Source organism: Leptosomus discolor, chromosome 21 (assembly GCF_034619465.1).
Source record: "Leptosomus discolor isolate bLepDis1 chromosome 21, bLepDis1.hap2, whole genome shotgun sequence".
Taxonomy (NCBI): Eukaryota; Metazoa; Chordata; class Aves; order Leptosomiformes; family Leptosomidae; genus Leptosomus; species Leptosomus discolor.
The window spans coordinates 3931706-3953006 of record NC_141411.1 but is presented as its reverse complement, the minus strand read 5'-3'; the positions used below and the strand labels follow the sequence as shown (position 1 = coordinate 3953006).

General features: G+C 58.9%; 1 protein-coding gene across 7 annotated transcripts in view; it reads left to right on the top strand.

Moving 5' to 3' along the window:
• FOXP4 (forkhead box P4) overlaps nucleotides 1–8330 on the top strand; it is a 38388-nt gene extending 30058 nt beyond the window's left edge. For 4 of the 7 annotated variants that reach the window (XM_086476620.1, XM_086476618.1, XM_086476617.1 and 1 more), the window contains 8 exons: nucleotides 1752–1835; nucleotides 2388–2589; nucleotides 2694–2770; nucleotides 2979–3080; nucleotides 7374–7495; nucleotides 7612–7678; nucleotides 7807–7973; nucleotides 8186–8330. In XM_086476620.1, coding sequence (XP_086332746.1) covers nucleotides 1752–1835; nucleotides 2388–2589; nucleotides 2694–2770; nucleotides 2979–3080; nucleotides 7374–7495; nucleotides 7612–7678; nucleotides 7807–7973; nucleotides 8186–8330 — 966 coding nt within the window. Of the gene's footprint in view, nucleotides 1–1751; nucleotides 1842–2387; nucleotides 2590–2693; nucleotides 2771–2978; nucleotides 3081–7373; nucleotides 7496–7611; nucleotides 7679–7806; nucleotides 7974–8185 lie in introns of all 7 variants that reach the window. The other 3 variants (XM_086476621.1, XM_086476619.1, XM_086476615.1) reach the window with 2 other exon arrangements.
• Nucleotides 8331–21301: the final 12971 nt, after the last annotated feature.

Below are 21301 nucleotides of genomic sequence, written 5' to 3'. Positions count from 1 at the left end.
CTGTGGGTGCAAGGGGATGCCACGGGCTTGGAAGCCACGTGGTGCCCAGGGATGTGCATGCTCACAGGCGGGACATGAGCTGTGCCCCAGCCCTTGAGCCCGGCTGCGCCACTGCAGCCAGAGCCACAGGGCTGCTGGGTTCTTTGGAAATCAGGCCGCTTATTTTGGTGGCTGAGCGTGGTCTTTGGAGCCCGGCTTTGGGGTACTATTTTTGGAAAGCCAGTTCTTTAAATAGTGCCTTTCCCAGCATCTCCGACTCCCCGATGTGTCATGCGTAATTCGGTTAATAGAGAAGGGAGGGGGGGAAAATGGGACGAAACGGAGAGTTTCCATCTTGGGACTTGAAAGCAGTCGAGGAGGAAGGCAGGGCAGGGCAGGGGTCTCTGTCGGAGGGTTGGTCACCAAGACCCCCGTGGCATGGCAGTGCCCAGCTGTTCAGCCAGGGGCTGGCAGGAGCTCAAAGCAGTCTGTGCCCATTGCTGTGCGTGGCGGTGGGTATCACTGCCGGGGACACCAGCCCCAGGGAGCAGCGGGCCACGGTGTGCAGCAGCCTCGGCAGCCTCATCCCAGCGTTACAGTAACGGGGGCTGCAGGGTGGGGAGGGCGCAGCAAAACCTTCCCCGGGTGGGGAGGCTGCAGAGGCGCCTGGGCGAAGCCGTGCGATCGCATACTGCGAGAGGTTGAAAGCAATTACTGGGGCTTAAAGAGGGGAGGGAAAGGAAGGGGAGGGGGGAAGCTGAAGAGCGAGCAGAGAGCTGCATGTGCAGAGAGGAGAACCTGCCACCGGAGCTACCAATTATAAAGTTTTCAGCGTGGAGCTCCCGCTGTGCCCGGCGGAGAGCGTCTGCATCACGAGGGGAGACCTGTCAGCTCTAATGAGCACCACGACAGCACGAAAGCATCCGAGCTGCTCCAAACTTGCAGCAAACTCTGCTCCAGCTCCTGCCTTTAACTCCTTCCTTGCCCATCTGCCAGCTCCGGCGCCTGCCCGGTGAGGGGGGCTTGGCTGGCCAGGAGCCGGCAGCACGTGGGGACGTGGCCAAGCCCTGAGCTTGAGGGGTCGCGGTGGAAAGGGAAGGTGACGGGAAGAGAGCGGGTGTCAGATCCCATCGTCTCCGCCGGGCTCAAAATCTCTCCTGGTGCCACAGTGAATATTTCACCCTTCTCCGCACTCTGGGGAGTAAACAGGCGGGAGCGCGCAATTAAAGCGATGTTGCCCGTCCGGGTGGATGGATGGATGGATGGATGGATGGATGGATGGATGGACGGAGGGGTGGGTAGATGGACAGGGAGCTGCTGGTGAGTAGGAGGCAGCAGAGGCTGGAGGAGGGTGAAGGGGACGGGGACGACTGGCACCAGGGCACAGGGACCAGAGTGCCCAGGAAGGAGAGCGAGGGCTGTGGTGGGTGGCCAGGACGGGGCCATACTGGTGGATGGCAGCCTGAAGGTGTGAGAAATGACTCCGTTTCCCCATAGATTTTTCATCTGGCTGCACACACGGAGCTGGAGCAGCGGCAGCCCCCATGCCCCCCACGATGGGTGCCGCAGCCCCGCTGCAGAGCCACGGTCCCGCTGGGGCTGTCGGGAGGGCTTGGCATCAGGGAGGAGGTGGCTCCTGCAGGGATGCTGGAGGACGCTGCCTGCCCAGAGCCAGGGCTGGGGGCTCGGTGGACGGCTCCTCCAGGCCGTGGACACGTCTGCGGTGACTGCCAGCACTGCCTGACCGTCTCCCTTCTTCTTGTCTCCCGCAGCTGGCAAAGGAGAGCGAGCGTCTCCAAGCGATGATGGCCCATCTTCACATGAGACCTTCAGAGCCAAAGCCTTTCAGCCAACCTGTAAGCGTGCGTCCCCCCTCCTGCCCTTGTACATCCCCACAGCCACCCTCTCTCCTCCCCTTTCCGCTCACCGCTGGGTGCCGTCGCCTCCCTGCCCTCTGCACCGTCACCACGGCCCTACGTGGCCCGGCTGGATGGGCTCCCCGGGGTGGGCATGTCCTGACCATGCTCCAGCAGAGATGGCTTGGTCGCTTGTGCTGGTGCAAGGCATCTGGTGGGAGTGAAACACAGCCTGTGTCTGCGCGTTGTGCTGCCCCACCAGCTCGGACGTGTAGTGGATGCATCCCATCCCATGGTTGCATCCCGTTCTGTGGGTACATCTTCTCCCGTGGTTGCATCCCCATCCCGTGGTCGCATCCTGTCCTGCAGCTGCATCCTCTTTTGCAGTTTTATCCCATCCCATGGTTGCATCTCATCCCGGCAAGCCCTTCACTTTGCAGCATGAGCTGGCTCAGCCCTGCTGAGCTGCCGGTGTGCCGGGGGCTTTCCCAGCCCCTGCCTTCCCTATGCCAGTTCCCAACCGCCCATCCTCCCTCCCGCCTGTCCGTGCAGCTGAACCTGGTCTCCAGTGCCACCCTCTCCAAGAGCACTTCCGACACGTTCCCCGATGGCTTACCTCATCCCCCCACCTCCGCCACGGCACCCATCACCCCCCTGCGGCAGGGCCCCTCCGTCATCAGCTCTTCCACTTTACACAACGTGGGGCCCATCCGCAGGAGAAACTCGGAGAAGTTCTGCACCCCAATATCTTCAGGTGAGCTCCGGGATGGGGCTCAGCACCCTCCGTCGCGCGGTCCCTGGGTCCCAAAGTGGGTCCCTTTACCCCCCCACCGCCCTATTTCTTGTCCCCCTCTCCAGAACTTGCACAGAATCACGAGTTTTACAAAAACGCGGACGTCCGGCCGCCCTTCACGTACGCCTCGCTCATCCGGCAGGTGAGTGGCTCCCTGTGCCGTGGGGGTCAGCTCTGTACCCCGAGACCTGCCCGTGGGGCACCTCAGGCAAAGCCACGCCTTCCCTCACCTTCTTGGTCCTGGGGGAGCCCCCGCACCCACTGAACCCCTCGTGCCTCGCCGCAGGACGGGCATCGAACCCCACCAGGGCGTCGTAAGTGATGCTCTTGTCCCCTCTCTGGTTTCCCAGGCCATCCTGGAGACCCCCGACAGGCAGCTAACGTTGAACGAAATCTATAACTGGTTCACGCGGATGTTTGCCTACTTCCGGAGGAACACGGCCACCTGGAAGGTGAGAGCAGCCCTGCTCAGCGCCGTGGGGCTCACCCCATCCCACCCAGGGCTCACCCCATCCCACCCAGGGCTCACCCCATCCCACCCAGGACTCACCCCATCCCACCCGGGGCTGCCGGCTGCAGGAGATGCTCCAGCTTATATGGGCAGCTATGGTACAGGACCAGCTCATTGCACAGCTCTCAGTTGGCGCAGGAAATGATTTTTTGGGTAAATGCCATGTTTTCTCCCCCTCAAAACGCGTCCCTGGTCTCTGGGTACACATCATCCACGCGGTAGGATATGGCAGAAGCCCGTGCTGTAGAAATCCGTGGTTTTCTGCGGAGCTGGGGCTGGAGTAGAGCTGGGGAGAAGAGCAGAGAAAAGAGCAAGACACTTGAAATAGCAAATAAGGTTAATGATAACCCGGGGGCAGGTGGCACGCTGCGAGCGGGAGGTGCCGAAGCCGAGCTGTGAGACCTGGTGGCTGGGTCTCAGCAGTGGCTGGGGATGAGGGTGCTGGTCCATGGGGATGGAGGTGGCGGCTGGAGGGGACTTTGGAGCACCCATGGATCCGCTGTGCGACCCCGGTGCTCTACGGGCAGGTGTTGAAAGATTTTGGCACCGAGGAGCCGTTTGCCGCTGGCCTGAGCTGATGGGTGTGAATTTTGGGGCAGCTTCTTGGTGCAGCGCGTGGGTTATTTAGCAACTGAGCACTGAGAAAACGCATCTCAGAGGAACGGGGTGGTTGTGAGAAGGAGCAGTTACTGCCCCAACCAGGGAAGATTTATTTATTGTTCCCTGCTGCATGTATTTACTGAGGCACAGCTTCCTCCTGCTCAGGGCAGCAAGAAGTGAAGGGGCAGGGGGAAACTAACACTTAAATAATAAAAACCCCCGAAACATTAGAATAAGCGAGGTGCAAGTGAGATGAAGCATTTTGAAACAGTTAAGGAGGAATCAGTTATTCTGGAGCTCAGGGCCCCCGTGTGTTGCTGCTGCAGATCAGAGCTGGCTGCGGCAGGGGTTTGCTTCTCCGCAGCAAACTTTGGGTAAATAACGGGCATTTTGGCTCTGGGGTGTTCTGGGTGGCTCCTGGCTTTGGCACAGCCCATCCTGAGCGTCCCTGCGGGAGGCTGGCGGTGGGAAGGAGCAGGGCAAGAGCGGCCAGAGGTGCCTGGGCCAGTTTTGGTGCTGGCAGTGGCCCTGCATCAGTCTGGAGTCCCCCTCACGGCATGTGTGCAGCACTGCAAGCGCAGGGAGCATCGCCGGGAGCATCGCTGCCCCCATCACTGCCCCAGCCAGGCCCATGGGGACACCCCCAGGTTTGGGCAGAGGGTGGGAAGTGATGGGGAGCGTTGGGGCAGAGAGCCCGGTGCGGCCGTCGCTGCTCCCAGGACAGCGTCTCGCTGGGGGGCAGAGCAGGGGCTGTCCAGGGCAGCCCTTTATCTGCTCTGTGCCTCAGTTTCCCCATCTGTGGAGTGAGGTAATGGCAGGAAAATGGCATTTTCCTGCCCTTTTGCTGGCTGAAAGGAATAAATGTTTGGGGTTTTTGATTTGCGACTCCCCCAGAACCCCATGTTATTCAAGAGCAGAGTTGATGTCTCAGAGGGGCATCCCCCAGCCCTTCTGGTTCCCTTTTTGCTGCTCTTTATTTTTTCCTGTTCCACCCCCAAAAGGGATGGCAGGGGATTAAAAAGAGCTGGGGAGGGGGATGATTCCCTTCACAACTTTCAGTGTGCAAGGCCAGGCTTCTTTTGAAGGAGGGGGTTACGCAGGAGAAATTAATATATTTCCCCTCCTCAGAAAACCACCATTTCTGCTGCGGCTTCTCCCTCATCTCCGGGATTGGGCAGGGGTGTTGGGACTAAGGTGGGTACCCCATCCCCATGGCGCAGGAGAGCCGTGGTGCAGTGTGGGGGCCCATGGGGAGACCCCTGGCACGGCATGGGGAGCGGGGCCGGGGGGGCGTAAAGCAAACATCATTAGAGAAGACAAAGATGAGAAGCAAACAGAGCAGCCAAGCCTGGCACTGAACAAACACTCTGTCGAAATACAAAAGCCACATTAGGATGAGGCAGGGACCCCTCACAGCACCAGGCAGGAGGATTCCCATGTCAGGAGGGGTCTTGCCTGGCACCTCCTTGGTGTCCTGGGGCCAGCACCCTGCGCAGCACCGGGGACGGGGCATCCCAGGCTCCGGTGATGCTGAATGCCATCCTGCCCCGTGCCAGGCTGTATTTTATCTCCACTTTTGCCTTTGCAAACACATACCCGCCAGCGCCTCGAAGCGGAGGAGGGGGTCACCGGGGCGAGGAGAGGAGGGACGTTGGGCACTGCTGGGCTGGGGCCGCATCTCCACGTGCGGGAGAGGTTTCGGCTTTGCCACGCTTCTTGCCTTTAATCGGGGCTTTGTTTGGATGAAGAGTCGCCTGCGTGCACAGGAAGGAGGAAGGGGAGCGTGGGGCAGGATCCGGCCCCGGCGAGGGGAGGAAGTCCTGTGTTTGCTCACCAGGGGACAGGGGTTCAAGGGCAGCCACAGCACCCAGCCCCGGCCGGACTTCAGACCCCAAGGCACAGGCAGGGAGTGGGGGATTTGCAGAGATGGTGCAATGACAGAGCAGGGGCCTGGGGCACATCCTGCTCCCCTGGGAGCACAGCGGTGTCTGGGGTCCCCCCTTGGATTTCCAGCTCTGCAGGACATCCGTCTGCAGCCAGACCCTCCTCTCTGGGTGATGCCAGCATGAGGTTTGAGGACAAGGGATGCCTTGGCCCCCGGGACAGGGCATGTCCCAAATGGAGCGTATCCGTTTGGGTCCGAGCGGCGATGGCACCCGCCCGGAACCCAGGGACCCAGCTCTGCGCTGCGCTGAGCGTCACCCGAGGAGCAGGGCCGGCTGCTGACCCGCGGGTTCCTGGTACAACCCACGGGTTCCTGTTTCCCCCCCAAAAAGTCCCATCAAACAGCACCGTCTGTGCTCGGATCTCCTTGCCCAGGAACCAGCTCCTGGGAGCCAGGGAGCTGTTGGGAAGTTTCTCCTGCGGGCTGGCACTGCCGGATGGCGAGAGGAGCAGGAGCCTGCCCGTCCCCCCTCCCTGCCACCCTCCCTGCCACTGTGCCACCCGGCTCTCTCAGCACTGGGCATGGTGGCACGGCCGGGGACACTGGGGCGGGCAGCAGGCGGAGGGCAGCGGCCGGAGGATGGATGAATGGATGGGTGGATGGAGGACGAGGGAAGGAGCCCAGCTTTGTTTGGTTTTGTTCTTAAATTAAAAAGAAAAAGGGGCGACGGTGCAATTTGATGAGTTTCTGGGAACCGTTGACACTTTCCAGCGTGGGGGGGTTCAGTCCTTGTGTCTCCTTTTGCCTTGTTGTGTTGGCCGGCTCCTTTGTTTATACAGCCCCCGTTCGACCTTTTAAATTGCTGTTAATGTTTTAGCGTAACGAATTAGTCTCTCATCACGAATCAGGACTCGAAATAAAAAAAAAATATATATAAAAAAAAAAAACCCTCTGAGGCCAACTTCCTGAAATTGGGGTCATTCTCATTTGCAAGGCAGAGAATCTGAGAACCTTAATGCAAGGAAATTTATTCAAAGGCAGAGCCCCGGCATGATTAGGCCCTTTGTAATTATAGCTCGGAGAGATTCCACTCCAGCCTCCTGCCTCCCTCATGGATTAGCAAGTGAGTCGGAAAAATACACAGGATTTAATTAGAGGCAAATTAAAATTGGTAATGAAATAGGGGCAGTAGCAAATGGCAGGGAGTTGGAAGGGGAAAAGGGAGCTGGTATCTCTCGGGGCTGCGCTGTCTGCCTACGTGTGTGTCTCTTTATTTTACATTTAGAAATGTAAAGATGGTCGATGTAAAGAAGAAAGGGAGGGAAAGGACCAAAAAGGGAGGGGGGGGGGGGGGGAAAGAAAAAGAAAGGAAAAGATTAGCCAGCTTCCTGCAGCGGAGAGGGTGGCACTGCTCCTGGGTCCTTGCTGGTGTGACTTGTCCCACGCTGTCCCCGTCTTCCTCGGCACCTGGCCAAGGCCCACGAAATGGGGTCGTGTCCCACGTGCAGCTCGGGGGCTCAACCCCTAAAACCTTCTCGGTGCTGATGGGGTGAGCGAGCACTTGCAGCATCCCCGGGTGGCTCTGCAGAGCGTTTGGCTGCAGACAAGCCGAGCGTGACCGGGACAGCCCCGAACCGTGGGGACGCGCAGGGGCTGGGCGAGGAGGAGGACTGGGGAGGAAGAGGAGCGGGGTCCGGGCAGTGGGGCGAGGGCCGTGCCGCTGAGCTCTCCTGCCCGCTCTGCCCGCAGAACGCCGTCCGCCACAACCTGAGCCTGCACAAGTGCTTCGTGCGCGTGGAGAACGTCAAGGGAGCCGTCTGGACCGTCGACGAGCACGAGTACCAAAAGCGGAGGCCACCAAAGATGACAGGGTGGGTCCTCCCTGCAGCCCGGGAGCTGGGCTTGCACCTGCCTCCGCCGCCAAACCCCCCGTCCCCGCGCCGGGAGCGCTCAGCCGTGCATCGTTCTGCTTTCTCTCTTTCTGCAGGAGTCCAACTTTAGTCAAAAACATGATTTCAGGACTCGGTTACGGAGCACTTAATGCAAGTTACCAGGTAAGGACCGGGTCCCATCCCTGGCTGGGGTGCGGGGGCACTAAACCTTCACTGCTCTGCCGTCCCGTTTTCCATCGCGGTCTGGCATCCTCCGTGCCTCGAGCCGCCGCTGCCGCTTTCTGTTGCAGGCTGCGCTGGCGGAGAGCAGCTTCCCGCTGTTGAACAGCCCCACCATGATCAACACCAGCTCCGCCAGCGGCATGCTGCACGTGGGCCACGACGACGTGAGCAGCACCGTGGAGCAGGTCAACAGCAACGGCAGCAACAGCCCGCGCCTGTCCCCGCAGCAGTACAGGTCAGCCTGGCCTTGGGGGGGCGAGGGGACGAGGGACGGGTGTTACTGGGCTGCTGGAGGGTTTGGAGCTAAGGGGTGGTGGAGCTGCAGGCACTGGGAGCTGCTTGTTGCCTCGCGTGGCTCCCGTCCTCCGGGCGAGGAGGGGGTTGGAGCAAGAGCTTTGTGGGGTGGTGGGACCAGCTCCCCGAGGCTGAAGGCTTCCCTCCCCGCAGCCATCCAGTGCACGTGAAGGAGGAGCCAGCCGAGGCGGAGGACGACAGCAGACCTGTTTCGCTGATGGCCACCACCAACCAGAATGTGACGATTCCTGACGACAGGGACCTGGAGGAGGAGCTGCCGGTGGAAGACTTGTCCTAAGGACCCCTTCCTCCTCCCCACCGAGGGGCAAACCCTTCCCACCCTCCAAGCCGGAGACTAAGCGACGGCTGCCACCTCCCCAAGGTGACCTTCGGCGTTAACCTGTTTTTTAAAGGCACTTCCACAAAGCAAAAGGGTTTCCTTGGTGCACCAACCTGTTGCTGACGGCGCGTCCCTCACGCTCCCCACTGCCCTGTGCTGCAGCCCCGGTGACTGACCGACCCCTGCCGTGGGGGATGTCCCGCGACATAAGAAGCGAAAACCCAAGAGCTGGACTTTTTCTCCCCTTCTCTCTTGGTTAGTGATTGGTGAACGAGGATGGTAGGTTGTTTCTGTCCGAAATGGTCCCTCCTTCCTTCCCCATGCACGGTGGGCACAGGGAAGGCACCTCCGTCCCCTCTTCCCCTGCGGTGCTCTGCCGCCCGGCGATGCTCGAGCCTCTGCCAGCGACTGCCTCGGGGAGGGAAGGCGATGGCAGGAACCTGCGGTTGTCTCTCCGTCCCCCAGTGGGTTTTGCACTAGGAGGGACCGTGGACCCCGCCTGTGTGCTGCCTCCACCCAGCTTTGGGGGAAGAAAGAGCAGAAACCGGGGCAAGTCCTCTGCCGTGGTTTGGATATTGGGCTTGCACCGTTGCCTCGTGGCTGAGGGAGGACAAGGACCAGCGTGTCGGTGGGACCGCGTCCCCTTTGCCTTGTCACCTCCGTCAGGTTGCTAAACTGCCAGCGAGCAGAGCAGCCGCCCCGCCTTGGCCACCGTCCCTGAGCCCCCCAGTCCCCACGGTTGGGGGGACTGGTGGCACCCGGCGGTGATGACCGTCCCCGGCCGACCACCGGCACTGGGCGGCGAGGACGTGGCTCCCCGCTTCCTTCTCGACGTCGGCTGCAGCGGGTGACACCTCTCCCAGCCCACGCAGGGACAGCCAGTGGCTCAACTCCAACTTCAGGCTCCCAAACCCCCTGCGCGCCCGGATCCTCCTCCGAAGCCGGGGCAGGGTCTCCGAGGAGGGGCAATGGCGTGGGGAGGCAGCATCCACCACTGCCGAGCCTCCTCCTGGGGGGGTACCCACAGAGGAGCTGGCGTGGGCAGAGCCCAGCAGTGAGCCGCTGCTCCGCCACCCTGCTGGTAGCAAAGCCGACCCCGGTGAAACCCCGTGGCGGCCAAACCTGGCCGTGGCCAGCGAGACCAGCCTGGTGCCGCCGGGGCTCCCGCTTTCGTCTTTTCTTTTCGTTATCCTTTTGTGTGCGTCCAGATGGGAAGATACCAAAAGATTTCTAGAGACAGAAGGTCCGTAGTTCAGGTGAACAGATGGTATTAATGCCAAAAAAAAAAAAAAAAAAAAAAAAAAAAGAAATATTAATAATAACAAGAACAACACAACCAAACACCCCTCTTCTCCCTGCTCTTTCTTTCTGTGGTGGTGATGTGGGTACCCAGCGCTGGGCTTCTCCCGGCAGGCAGCCGTGGCCTCCCCGGTGCCCCGTGCTGGCCTCAGGGACCAGCATCTTCCTCGGGGACCAGCCCCTTCCCTGGCGCGGCCGGGCTGGCACTGGCTGTCCTGGCCCGCAGTGAGGTCTTGAGGGACTTGCTGTGATGGACATGGAGGTGCTCTTGGTTTTGAGCCCTGCTCCAGGCTCTCCCAAAGCGACCCTCAGTGCTGCTCTGTCCCTCCCCGTCCCTGGTACCCCGGGTTGAGACAGTGGCGGTGGGGTCTGTGTCACTGCCCTGGCACATGGCCCCCAGCCCCGTGCTGGGGTCCTGGCGCCAGCACCCCCGGGAGCTGCGTTGAAAGTGCAACACAGAGCTGTGGGTCTTGGGGGGGGGGGGGGGGAGGTGTGCGTGTTTGTCCCTGTCGATCACCTCTGTGACATCCCCAAGGGGCTCTTGGCCCTGTGGCACGTGTCCCCAGGGCGAGCCCGTACCTCGCATCGTCCTCTTTGCTGCCTGTTGCATCCTCGGTACCCAGGTGGCTGCAGAGATGGGGGTGTCCCTGGCTCCCCACCCCCTGCAGCCATCGGTGAGGCTGAGCAAAAACCCCCCCCTGGCCTTGTTCCCCTGTGCCACCTCAGCACCGGGACCCTGGGGGAGCAGCAGCCGCCCGTGGGGGGAGGCACAGCCTGGTGGGGCTGTTAATGGGGAGCCACCAGCATCCCCTCCCCCGGCTGGTATTGCAGAGGGGCCCTTTTCCCTCCCTAAAACCCCAGAAAATCCTGCAAAACCTGCCCTCCGCAGCCCCACGCGTGGGTGCAGGGGTGCTGGCTGTGCCGTGCCGGCCTTCGCTAGGTGTCTCCACTCGACCCGTGTTTCTCCCCGCGCCGCAGCCTCGCTCGCTCCCTCGCTGCTGGAGAAATGTCCGGGCGAGGAGCTTTGCCAGGCCACCACCCGCTTCCCCTCGCCCTCCGGCCTCTCTTGGCTCATCCTCAACGCCGCCGGCTCCCACCTGGGCTCTGCCGGACACCAAAGACCCTGCCCAGGCTGGGGGGTACGAACCGAACCCCATCTCTTGCAGCATGGGTGCAGCCCCATCCCATACCTCCAAAACAGCCGTGAGGCCAGAGGCGCTGTGTATTTTCCCCTCCTGCTTGCTTTTCCTTTTTTTTTTTTTTTTTGTCCTTTTTTTCTGGTTTTTTTCCCAGTCTCTTGATTTTAAGTTATTGTTTTAGACAAGTTTACAGCTGCGGCGGGCGGGCGTTGCCGGAGGGAGGCCGGTGTCGCGCCTTGCTGCTGCTCTACGCGTACGAAGGAGCGGGGTGGGATGGATGGGGGTGGATGTCGGGGTGCAGCCCCCGGCCGCCCTCCGCTGCTGCTCAGCCGTGGTTTTCACCCTTGGCGGGGAATCGCCTGCCTCCATCCAGGCTTTGGGGTTTTTGGTTTGCACCTCCCCAGTGGCGGGTAGTTGTGCCTCTTAGGGCAGCGCCAGCGCCCGATGTCACCCCTTGTGCTGCTCCAGCGTGTCTGGGACACCCTGGGGAGGGAACGACCTGGCCTGGGACTGGGAACAACCTGGCCTTGGACTGGTGTAGTTTGTCCTTTCCGTGGCGGGGGAGGTTTTGCAGCCCGACGCATGGCAGATGCTGGGGAGCCTGCAGGGGTGCGGGGAGGGCTGCGAGCCGTCGCACCGGCGGGCAGTGGGTGCTGCTGGTCCCAGCTCCCACCCGCTGCTGGGAGTGTTTTGCTGGCAGGTCCTTCCCCCACCCCATCCACGGGGCTGTGAGCTCTGAGTGGGTTCAGACCCCCTCACTGTTCCAGGGGTGTATTTCAGTAGCTGCTCCCCATCGTTTGCTCCTCCTGGGGTCTTTCCCCTCACCTTCCTCATCCTCTTCAAATTTAATTTTTGGGCAGCTCTGCAACCCCCTGGTTTCGGCATATGGTTCAGCGAAATCCAGGCACGAAGCGTGCCCGGCATTGGCGAGCCCTCCAGCGCCTGCTGCGGTTCCTGCTCGGGGTGCGATTTATTTACTTTTTTTTTTTTAAAAGCTTTTCCAGAGGTACAGACATCCCCAAAATGCCTCCCAGGGCCAGGGCGAGCCATGTGCCTCCAGATCCCCACAGTTCCAGCCAAAATCCCCCTACACCGTCACGCCCATCACCCCCAGACCCCGTGAGGACGAGCTGGCGCCTTCCCCTCCACACCGTATATTCCTATAGGTCTTTAGCCGCCATCCTGGCTCCGAAGAGCACTATATATATATATATTATATATATAAAAATAAATATATAAATATAAAGGAGTTTTTTTCTTTAAACACGTGCACAGGTTTGGCAAGTCCTGTGGCTCCAGGTGATGCCTCTTCCCCGGCTGTTGCTGAACCGGGAATCACGGTGGGTGATTTCATGGGAAACGTGCCCGGTTTGATACTCAGGGGTAAATTTAATCCATTCTTTTACCCCCTGCCTGGCCTGGCCACCTCTGCAGGGTCCCGTCTGAATGCAGGTACCGTGTCCCCTCCCGGCCTTGCCCGTGCCCACCCCTCTCACCCCTCTGGTTTATTTTTTGCTAGTTTGAATTTTACAAAATTCTGCGTGTCTTACCTCAAACACTTGCCAGAGGCAGGGAGTGCGGAGAAGGAAGGATAAAGGACCAAATGCAATGTGTGGCAGAATTGTATGTCTGTATATATTGAGATATATATATACTGGGTTTAAACCTACCAACACGAATTGTTCTTTTGGGGTTTTTTTTCTGGATTTTTTTTTTTTTTAATTTTATTTCCTGTTTCTTTCTGCCTGGGGGCAGTTCTGCGAGGGGAAGGTGTGGGCACCTCTCTGTAAGTAAAGGCATTTTTCTGGTATCGCTCACTGAAGGAATTGCTCAGTTTCCCATGTTTTCTTTTTCAATGATTTTTTTTATCCCCCCTGGATTATGGGTAGAACTGGCGGGGTCAGAAACCAGTGCTTGAAGGGAAGGGGTGCTGGGAGCACTGGGGGGCTGCTGGGGAGGCCAGTGGAGGCGAAGGGAAAGCAGCAGCTGAACCTGCGTTAAACCAAAGGGTTTCTTTGCTTTGTTTACACGCCTGGCCAGCCTCACCACCCAAAAGGATCTCCCTGGATCTAGGGTTTTGCCCTGGAAGTGTTGGGAAAGGTGGGGACAGGCCAGACCCAGGGGCTGGAGGACCCTCCGCTCCCTAGAGCTGCCTGCGGTGACCCCAGGGGAACCCAGGTGGGTGCCCGGGCTGGGGGCATCCCCATCCCATGGCTGCTCCGGGGAAGCGCCAGCCCTGCCACAACCTTTTTCCTTTTTGGTTTTTTTTGGGGGGTTTTTTCCCTTAATTTTTTTTTTTTTTTTTCCCATCCTCTTTGGCGCTGGGTGGGAAGGTGATGCTGGGGAGGTGGGACGAGGTCCGAGGGGGCCGGAGGGTGGAGGGGAGGGAGGATGTGTATAAAGTGACCCTTTCTCTCCCGCCGCCGCCTTCGCTGCCGCACCCCTCGTGCTGTATAAAGGAAATAGCGTTGCTGTGTATTTGTACTCTGAACTTCCGTGTGTCTGCTTTGGCAGACGGTAAACCCTTGTACAGTAGATCTAGCTGCATGTAATCTGTATGGACAATGGCATTATAAAATGCAATAAAATAAATTACCTATCATGCTGCTGTGCTGGCTGCTTTGTTATGCTTATTGATACAAAAAAAAAACCCCGTAAACTGCTTTTTTTAATCCTTGTGGGCTCTTCAGCAGCGAGGGAGCGATGGTCAGCCTAGACGTCAGAGGAGTGACTTGCTCTGCTCTGTCGGTGTTGGGGTCGCTGGGGGGGCTGCAGCAGCCCTGGTAGTTTAGGTCCCTGTATCTACCCCTCCCCAGCTTGCTCCTTCCAGCACCACCAACTGAACCCAGGGGACTGACTGGCTGAAATACCTGTTTGGGGTGGGTTTGCTGAGCTGATCAGCCTTGGGGTCGCATCCTGCCTGCAGGGTGTGTGCTGGTGGTGTCGTGGCAGCGGAGCCCCACGTCTGCAGGCATTGGGAGCCATAGGGTCGTGGTGCTGGGAGCTGCATGGTCACGGTGCTGGGAGCCATACGGTTGCCATAAGCTGCCAAACCCAAGGGGGCTTGTTGCCAGCACCAGCCGACACCATAGAGCTGCATTGGCTGATGGGGAGCCAGGAGATGCTCGTTTTTCTCTGCAAGTTCAATCCCCTCCAAGCCCTGGGGGGCAGAGACATGGAGAGAGGACCCAGCAGCTCCCACCCAGCGCCCGCAACATCCCTGGGCACTGACACGCTGCTCCCTGCATCCCAGAAACCTGGGAAGTACCTGAATTTCCCTGGATGTGCTGATTGTGGGACAGAGCCCTGCCAGCCCTCCACAGCACGGAGCACAGGGCTTGTGCTGGTGGACTGCTGCAGCTGCGATGGGATGGGATGGGATGGGATGGGATGGGATGGGATGGGATGGGATGGGATGGGATGGGATGGGATGGGATGGGTTGGGATGGGGCGGCAGTGGCCCCTGGAAAAGCACAGCGGTAGCTCAGACAGGAGTGTCCCTCCTCTTCCTCACCAAACAGCCCCTGCTCCACCCTGCTGAGATGGGAAGGGTTTTCCTGAAGCAAAACATGAGGGTTTGGGGGACGAAGGTGAGTTGCTGGATATTCGCTGGAGTTACCACAGTAGGAGATCTGTACAAATGGAGAATAACAATTATTAAGAAGTTAATAATTAGTAGGTAAGAGAGTTTTTTGCAGCTGCTCTTAGGGAATTTTCCTCCTCTCTCTTTTTCTTATTTTTTAAGACCAGTTCTGCAGCAAAGCCCCTTCCACCACATGTTTAACACATCCATGCTCCTGTTCTTCAGAGTTCTCTTCATCCAGCAGCAACAGCAGCATCACCAGCCCGGACGCAGCCGCTCCCTCACACCGCAGAGCCCCCCGGGGCAGCCGGACACACGGTGCCACCCAGCCGGTGGCTCGGCCCCGGGGGCAGCCCGCTTCTCCCCAGCCCGATGGCGAGCGAGGAGGCAGCTTCCCGGCAGCTCAGCACCCACAGCCCGAGGACTGGAGGTTTATTCAGAAGCGCTCGGTTCTCATCGCAGCTCCGAGAGCAGGGCCAGGTTTGCAGCCTCAATATCTGCCCCTTAAAACCAAAAAAAGCGCGGTTTTGGCACTCCCCTCGGGGAACTGACTTCCAGGGGCGTCAGGGCTTCGCCACCAGGAACTTTTGGCCACTGCGTTATCTTTTTTCCTAACTATCCTTGCTCTGCCAGAGCTGCAGCAGCAAAGGGGACGGGGATGAGGACGGGACGGAGCAGAGCGCAGATTTTGGCCACCGCTGCGGCCCCCAGCCGCCTCGCAGCCCCGCGGTTCGCAGCCCAGCGGAATGGCTGGCTCCCATCTGTGTCTAGACCCTGCCAATATTAATAGACTGTTATATCCCCTTTCCCTCCGCTGCTCCGTCTCAGCCAAACTCGCTTAATCTTTTTTCCAGTGGCCCTTTTCCAGGGCGCTTTGAACCACGGCCAGCTCGCCGGTGGCTTCCCGGGGTGCGCTGAACGTGCCTCCGCCAGCCCCTCGCTGCCCACCCCGGGGGCCTGAGCCAGCACCCATGGGTGCACGGGGCGTGCGGAGGGGACAGTGTCCCCATCCTCCACCAGCTCCCACGGGGAGGGCGCGGGGGCTCACGGCTGGGCGCAGGCTGTCGATCACTTGGGGGAGCATGTGGCTTTGATTGATTTAACACTTGGAGAAAGAGCTTTTAACTTTTAAACTAGAAACTTTTTTTTCCTTTTGGGTTGTTTTTTTTTTTTTTTTCTGCTGTGGACATGAAAGCTTTTTTGATTGCTAAACCAGTACGTGGATGGGGGGAAGAGACTGGGACCAGCCACCCCCTTCCCTCGGCTCCTGGGTGCAGAGCAATTCCATGTACCCAGCGGCAGGAGGTACCCACCCCTCTCCTCCTCTTCCCTCCTGGGTGCTCCAGAGCTTGCATCCACAAGGATACCACCCTTCTCTGCAGCTAGCTCGGTGCTTTGCCTCGAATTGGTGGGACTTTCACACACCCCTGAAGCACAGCATGGGGTCTGCTGCTGGGAGCAAGTCGCTGCCCTGGATGCACAGGGCTGGCACAGCTTTCAAATGGTAAGAAAGAAAGAAAGAAAGAAGGGGAGAGAGAGAGAGAGAGAGAAAGAAAGAGAGAAAGAAAGAGAGAGAGAGAAAGAAAAAGTAAGAAAAAGAAAGTAAGAAAAAGAAAGAAAGAAAAAGAAAGAAAGAAAGAAAGAAAGAAAGAAAGAAAGAAAGAAAGAAAGAAAGAAAGAAAGAAAGAAAGAAAGAAAGAAAGAAAGAAAGAAAGAGAAAAAGAAAGAGAAAAAGAAAGAGAAAAAGAAAGAGAAAAAGAAAGAGAAAAAGAAAGAAAGAGAAAAAGAAAGAGAAAAAGAAAGAAAGAGAAAAAGAAAGAAAGAGAAAAAGAAAGAAAGAGAAAAAGAAAGAAAAAAAGAGAAAAAGAAAGAAAGAGAAAAAGAGAGAAAGAGAGATAAAAAGAGAGATAAAAAGAGAGATAAAAAGAGAGAAAGAGAGAGAGAAAGAAAGAGAGAAAGAGAGAAAGAGAGAAAGAAAGAAAGAAAGAAAAAGAAAGAAAGAAAGAAAGAAAAAAAAACCAACAGAGGGAGTGCTTTTGATTGTTTTGGTTTGGTTTTTTTTTTTTTTTAGATGAGCATTAAGGAACTGCAACAACTGGGGCCAGGAAGGGATGTGGCGAAAGCGTTCTTGCTCTGACATCTGTTCCCCTCCCTGAGCCGCTGATGTCTCGGGGGTTCTCTGGTCCATGTGGCTGTATCCCCCCTTCCTCCCAAGGACCAGGGCTGACAGGGGGTCCCAAAACAGCCCGAGCAGGCAGAGGGCACACACAGAGCCCTCGGCTCTGCCATGGCCACCTACCCACAGGCCCGCTGTGGGTTTGCTCCCTGCTTTAGTCTCCCTTTTGTGCCCATTCTGCTTTGTTCGTGGGGCTGGAGGCTGCTGCAGGAGGGGCAGCGCCTGGGGGTCCCAGCCCACCCTCTGCCTGGGGGCTGCTGGGCGGGTAGAGATGAGTTCCTGCAATAATAGGCCTTGAACAGACTTCCACAGCGTGCAGCTGATTTATTTTTTCTCTTACCACTCAGACAAGCGACGTGTTCCCTGCAGAGAGACCGCGGCCGATTTCACACCAGCGTTGCATCGTGGCCGGAGCAAGGCACAAGCTGTGATGTTACAGCCGGGGGCTGCGAGCCCCCTGCACCAGGGGGTGTCAAAAAGTGGTGGGAATAACTGTGGCTTCAGTAGCTGGGAATTAAGAGACCAGGAATGGGGAGAGTGGGTGCTGGCTGGGTGTAAGCACCCACTTTTGCCACCCCAACCTCTCCAAAACCCTCGGTCCGTACCCATCTATGCAGAAATCTGCAACATCAACCCCAGGCCTGCAGGTCTCCCCCCAGCACAGGACGAGGAGGGAGGACAAAGGGGACCTTGTCCAAATTGGAGCGCGCTGCATCGCTGGGGGGGGTGGCGGGGAGCCCCGGTGCAGGGCACCCAAAGCAGGCACTGCCCCCACCCCGAAGCCAAATCTGCTTCGCTGCCCCTGCCCAGAAACACGCCCAGCGTGAGCCCCAGCGCAGCAGCAGCGAGAAATGTTGGCCCTGGCCCTGTGCGGGGCTGGTGCTACCGAGTGTCACCTCCCCAGCCCCAGTGCACCCGCATCCTGCTCAGCGACGCACTTCTTCGTGCCTCAGTTTCCCTCCTTGCAAAAGGCTGCGGTGATGCTCAGTCCCCTGCCTGGCTGGACACCCCCCAGCCCCGGCGGGGACCAGCAAGCCCCGCAAGCCGTGATCCTCAGTGGTCACCCAGGTGGGTGGCAGTGGTGGGGCTGCTCCAACGCGCACAACACGACGCTCCGTGGCTGCTCACACGCCTCTGCCTCCCCCTCGATAACAGCCGCTGCGCACAACCCCCCCGGGGACAGAGCGTGGCGCAGAGGGGAGGGGGGGGAAATCTTTAATTTTTCCATCTTCAAAAGATGAATGTTTGTGGGGCCCCTTTTTTTTTAATTTATTTTTTTAAATGTCCATTTCCTCCTCCTTTTTTTTTTTTTTTTTTTAATTTTTTTATTATTTACAGAAATAGCTCGTGACTCATCAAAATCTTTTAGCAGAAAATCTAAAACAGTGGGGTCATTCACTGCGAACCCAGTGCCTCTCCTGCTTCCCCCCCCCTCCCCACCGCCCGCTTCGCACAGAAGGGTTTGAGGAGGTTATTTTGTTTAGAGATTTTGTGTGCGCCCAGCGACTGGTAATTATGCTAGACAGATCAGGGGGTTATGGCTTGGACCCTAAGCAAACACGGCTCAGTCTGCACAGCCCGGCTCTGTGCTGAGACACAGCCGAAATCTACAGTCCCATTCATGGCAGGTTAACCACACGCTGCGGCTTGAGGGTTGGGGTTTTTTGGGGGGGTGGGGGTGGGGGTGTTGTTTTCGGATTTGCACGCCTTTTCTCTTATTTATTTATTTTTTCTTTCGAAACTGCAAAGGGTTCGCCGAGGGATAGATGCCGGGAATGTTGCAAAACCTTCTTTGAACTGCAAAGTCAAGGCTTTAGAGCTAAATCCTCGCCGGAGTCGGGAAGGTCAGGGAGGTTTAAATCTCTGCCCCCGCTCCCGTCTTCTCTTCCATGCTGCTCCCAGCCTGGGCGATGGGGAGCTATGGGGTAAAGGGGGAGCTGCAGACCTGGGGGTGATGGGGCGCAGACCCTGCTCCTCCCCGAGGAACCTGAGACGCAGCCGGGAGCTGGGAGGACTTGGGTGGATTTACTTTGGCGGCAGAGGAGCTCGGAGCGGTGGCTGATGCCAGGGTTTGTGAATGTGGGTCAGTGCAGCCACACACCTACAGAAATGGCCTTGTTTTCCAAAATACAGCCAGCTCCCACAGCGTCCCTCTGGGTGCAGCACTCCCGGGTGTGTCGTGGGATTAATCGGGGTGTAATCACTGCAGGACTCGCTTGTACGCTGCAGGGTGCCCCCGGCCCCTCTCCTGCCCACCCCAGCACCCTGCCGAAACCACTTGGGAGGGGGTTTCTCTAGCAGGGACAACACTTGGGGGAAAAAAAATTGACTTGTTTTTGCAGAAAATGCTCCTGTCAGGGTGCTGGGTGCTCAGCCCCACTGAGCAACTTGTAACCCCCACGACAGACCTCGCCGCACTCGTTCACACTTTCCTGCTCACTTCCATCCCTGGAGCTTTCTGGTACGGGGACAGGGCTGGAGCCCCCACAGGACTATCACACCCAGGGTCCAGCAGCCCTGCAAGGAGGGAGGGTGTTGGAGGCTGATCCCTCACTGTGGGGCAAAGCAGCAGCACTTTTGGTTTTTTCCGGGGCCCTTCATGGGAGAGCGGCGTGAGCCACTCGTCGTGCCGGGTGCTGCCCGTGACGGATGCTGCTGGTGACGTGCTGGAAGCATCCCTGCAATGCAACGTGCTAAGGAGAGGTCAGGAAAGGCTGGGCCCTGGCTGCCCTCGGCTTGCCCTTGCCAAATTTCTCCTCCTGCTTCTGAATGAACGTGGGACGCTGCAGGAGAGAAACCCCAGGGGGAGGAGGCAGCGAGGAGGTGAGGGGGGGGGGAAAGCGGAGGAAGGCTGAGCTTTGGGTTAAGGCGGCAGAAAGCAGGCCCACCGTCAGCCATCGTCACGCTGTGTGCCGAGATGGGATGTATCCTGCCCAGGCTCGCGGGGTGGGGGGCAGAGCACCGGGACACCGGGACCAGGTACAGGGGCGGCGTTTCGCCTTACGGTGGTGCAAGTGGTGCAAGCAAGGAGGGCGCAGAGTTGTTTTGCAAGGCTGGATCCTGCTTTTGGCTCTGGTGGGATCCCTTTCATTTGGAGGGGGAGCAGTGCTGCGCCTCTGAGGCCGGGACTGTCCCCACTCAGGGTGCGGGAGGCTCCGTGGGTGACCCACGGTGTTGCCGTGGGTAAAGCCCTGCTGCTCTCTGCAAAAGCACTTCCCTGCGTGGCACAGCTCCCACCGGGACCGGGTGTCTGCCAGCCCGTGCAGCCACCCTGGGGAGTCCCTTTCCCCCTCCAAACCCAGGGATGCGCAGGAGGGAGATCCTGGGCCACCAACGTTGTGACTCAGCTTCACAAGCACTCTTTAATTTTATTTTTTTGTGTGTGGGGAGATTATCAGGCCAAGCTGTCAGCACAGAGGAAAAGTGCTGCAAACCCCCCCACCCGGCTGTGCAGCCTCACGGCCTGAGCCGAGCACATGGCACCCAGGTTCCCAACTCCATCCTCCCCCAAGCAGAGCATCACCCGCCTGGGCAACCGCCCTCCTCCTGCCCCAGGTTCAAGGCAATCCCAGGGCTTCTGGGTCCTTCTCGCATCCAGCACCTTTGTGGCCACGTCCCTCGAGGCTCTCCGGGAGGAGTGAGGGTGCATCCGCCCCGGCGAGGCCTGGCTCACGGGTGCCGGAGCAGGTAAACAGGGAGGAATGTGCGGCGGCAGCGCGTGGGGCTGGCGTGTTCCCGGCGTGACTCACAGACGCTGCCTCAGAGGCCGGCGATGCCGGCACACCCCGCCGCCTCGCTCGCCGTCACCGGCACGGCCGGCTCCGCGCTCGGACGCTGCTTTTAATGAAACCCTTGTGGAAAGCTGGCTGGGTTCTGCTGCTGGGGCTGCGGCCAGCGGAGCGGGGTCAGGTGAAGGAAATGATCCAGCCGCTGGCTCACGGTGGGGTGACCTGTGCCGGGATGGCCCCCGCCACCGATGCGGCGTCGCGATGTCAATCGACGCTTCACCCTCCGTGACAACGATGCGCAGAGAAAGGCTGGCGGAGGCAGGAGCGCTGCGGCCGGGAAGGAGGGTGCGTGGCCCTGCGTGGTGCTGCATCCCACACTGCACCCCACGCTGCTCCCCATCCTGCACCTTGTGCTCCTCCCCATGCACCCACCACTGCCCGGGCAGGGAGCACTTGGGGCTCTGTCCATGTCAGGGTCCCTGTTTTCTGTGACACGGAGCACCCGGCACAGCAGGGTGGGCAGGATGGTGCTGGTTGGCTCTCGGGAGGACGTGGCTCCAGCAGCAGGATTTTAGGGCCGCTGGAGGGTGCAGGCAGGAGTGCTCCTCCTGGGAGGATTATTTAAAAGGCACAAACCATAGTGGCAGGTCGGCTTTAAAACAGACCAGTTCTGGAGGTCTTGCACGACCTTCTCCACCTCCCTTGTTTCAGGCTGGAGCTTTCAGAAGGATCCTGAGTACATCAGGTCCCTCTGGTCCCGCTTCGTGCCCCAGCCTGCCTCATTTCCCCTTCCTGACCCATTTCTTTTACATGTGGCCACGGTGGTGACATCTCAGCACATTCCCCTTATCCCTGGCCACGCTAAACACTGCACACCCAGTGTAGGAGACAGCCCTGATGGCACCAGGGTTACGGCACCACCAGGCAGGAAAGAAGTGGGACGTGGGGAGGTGCCCGGGGCTGTCCCGTGGGTTCAGCCCCGCTCTGGGAACCCAGAGCCGTGG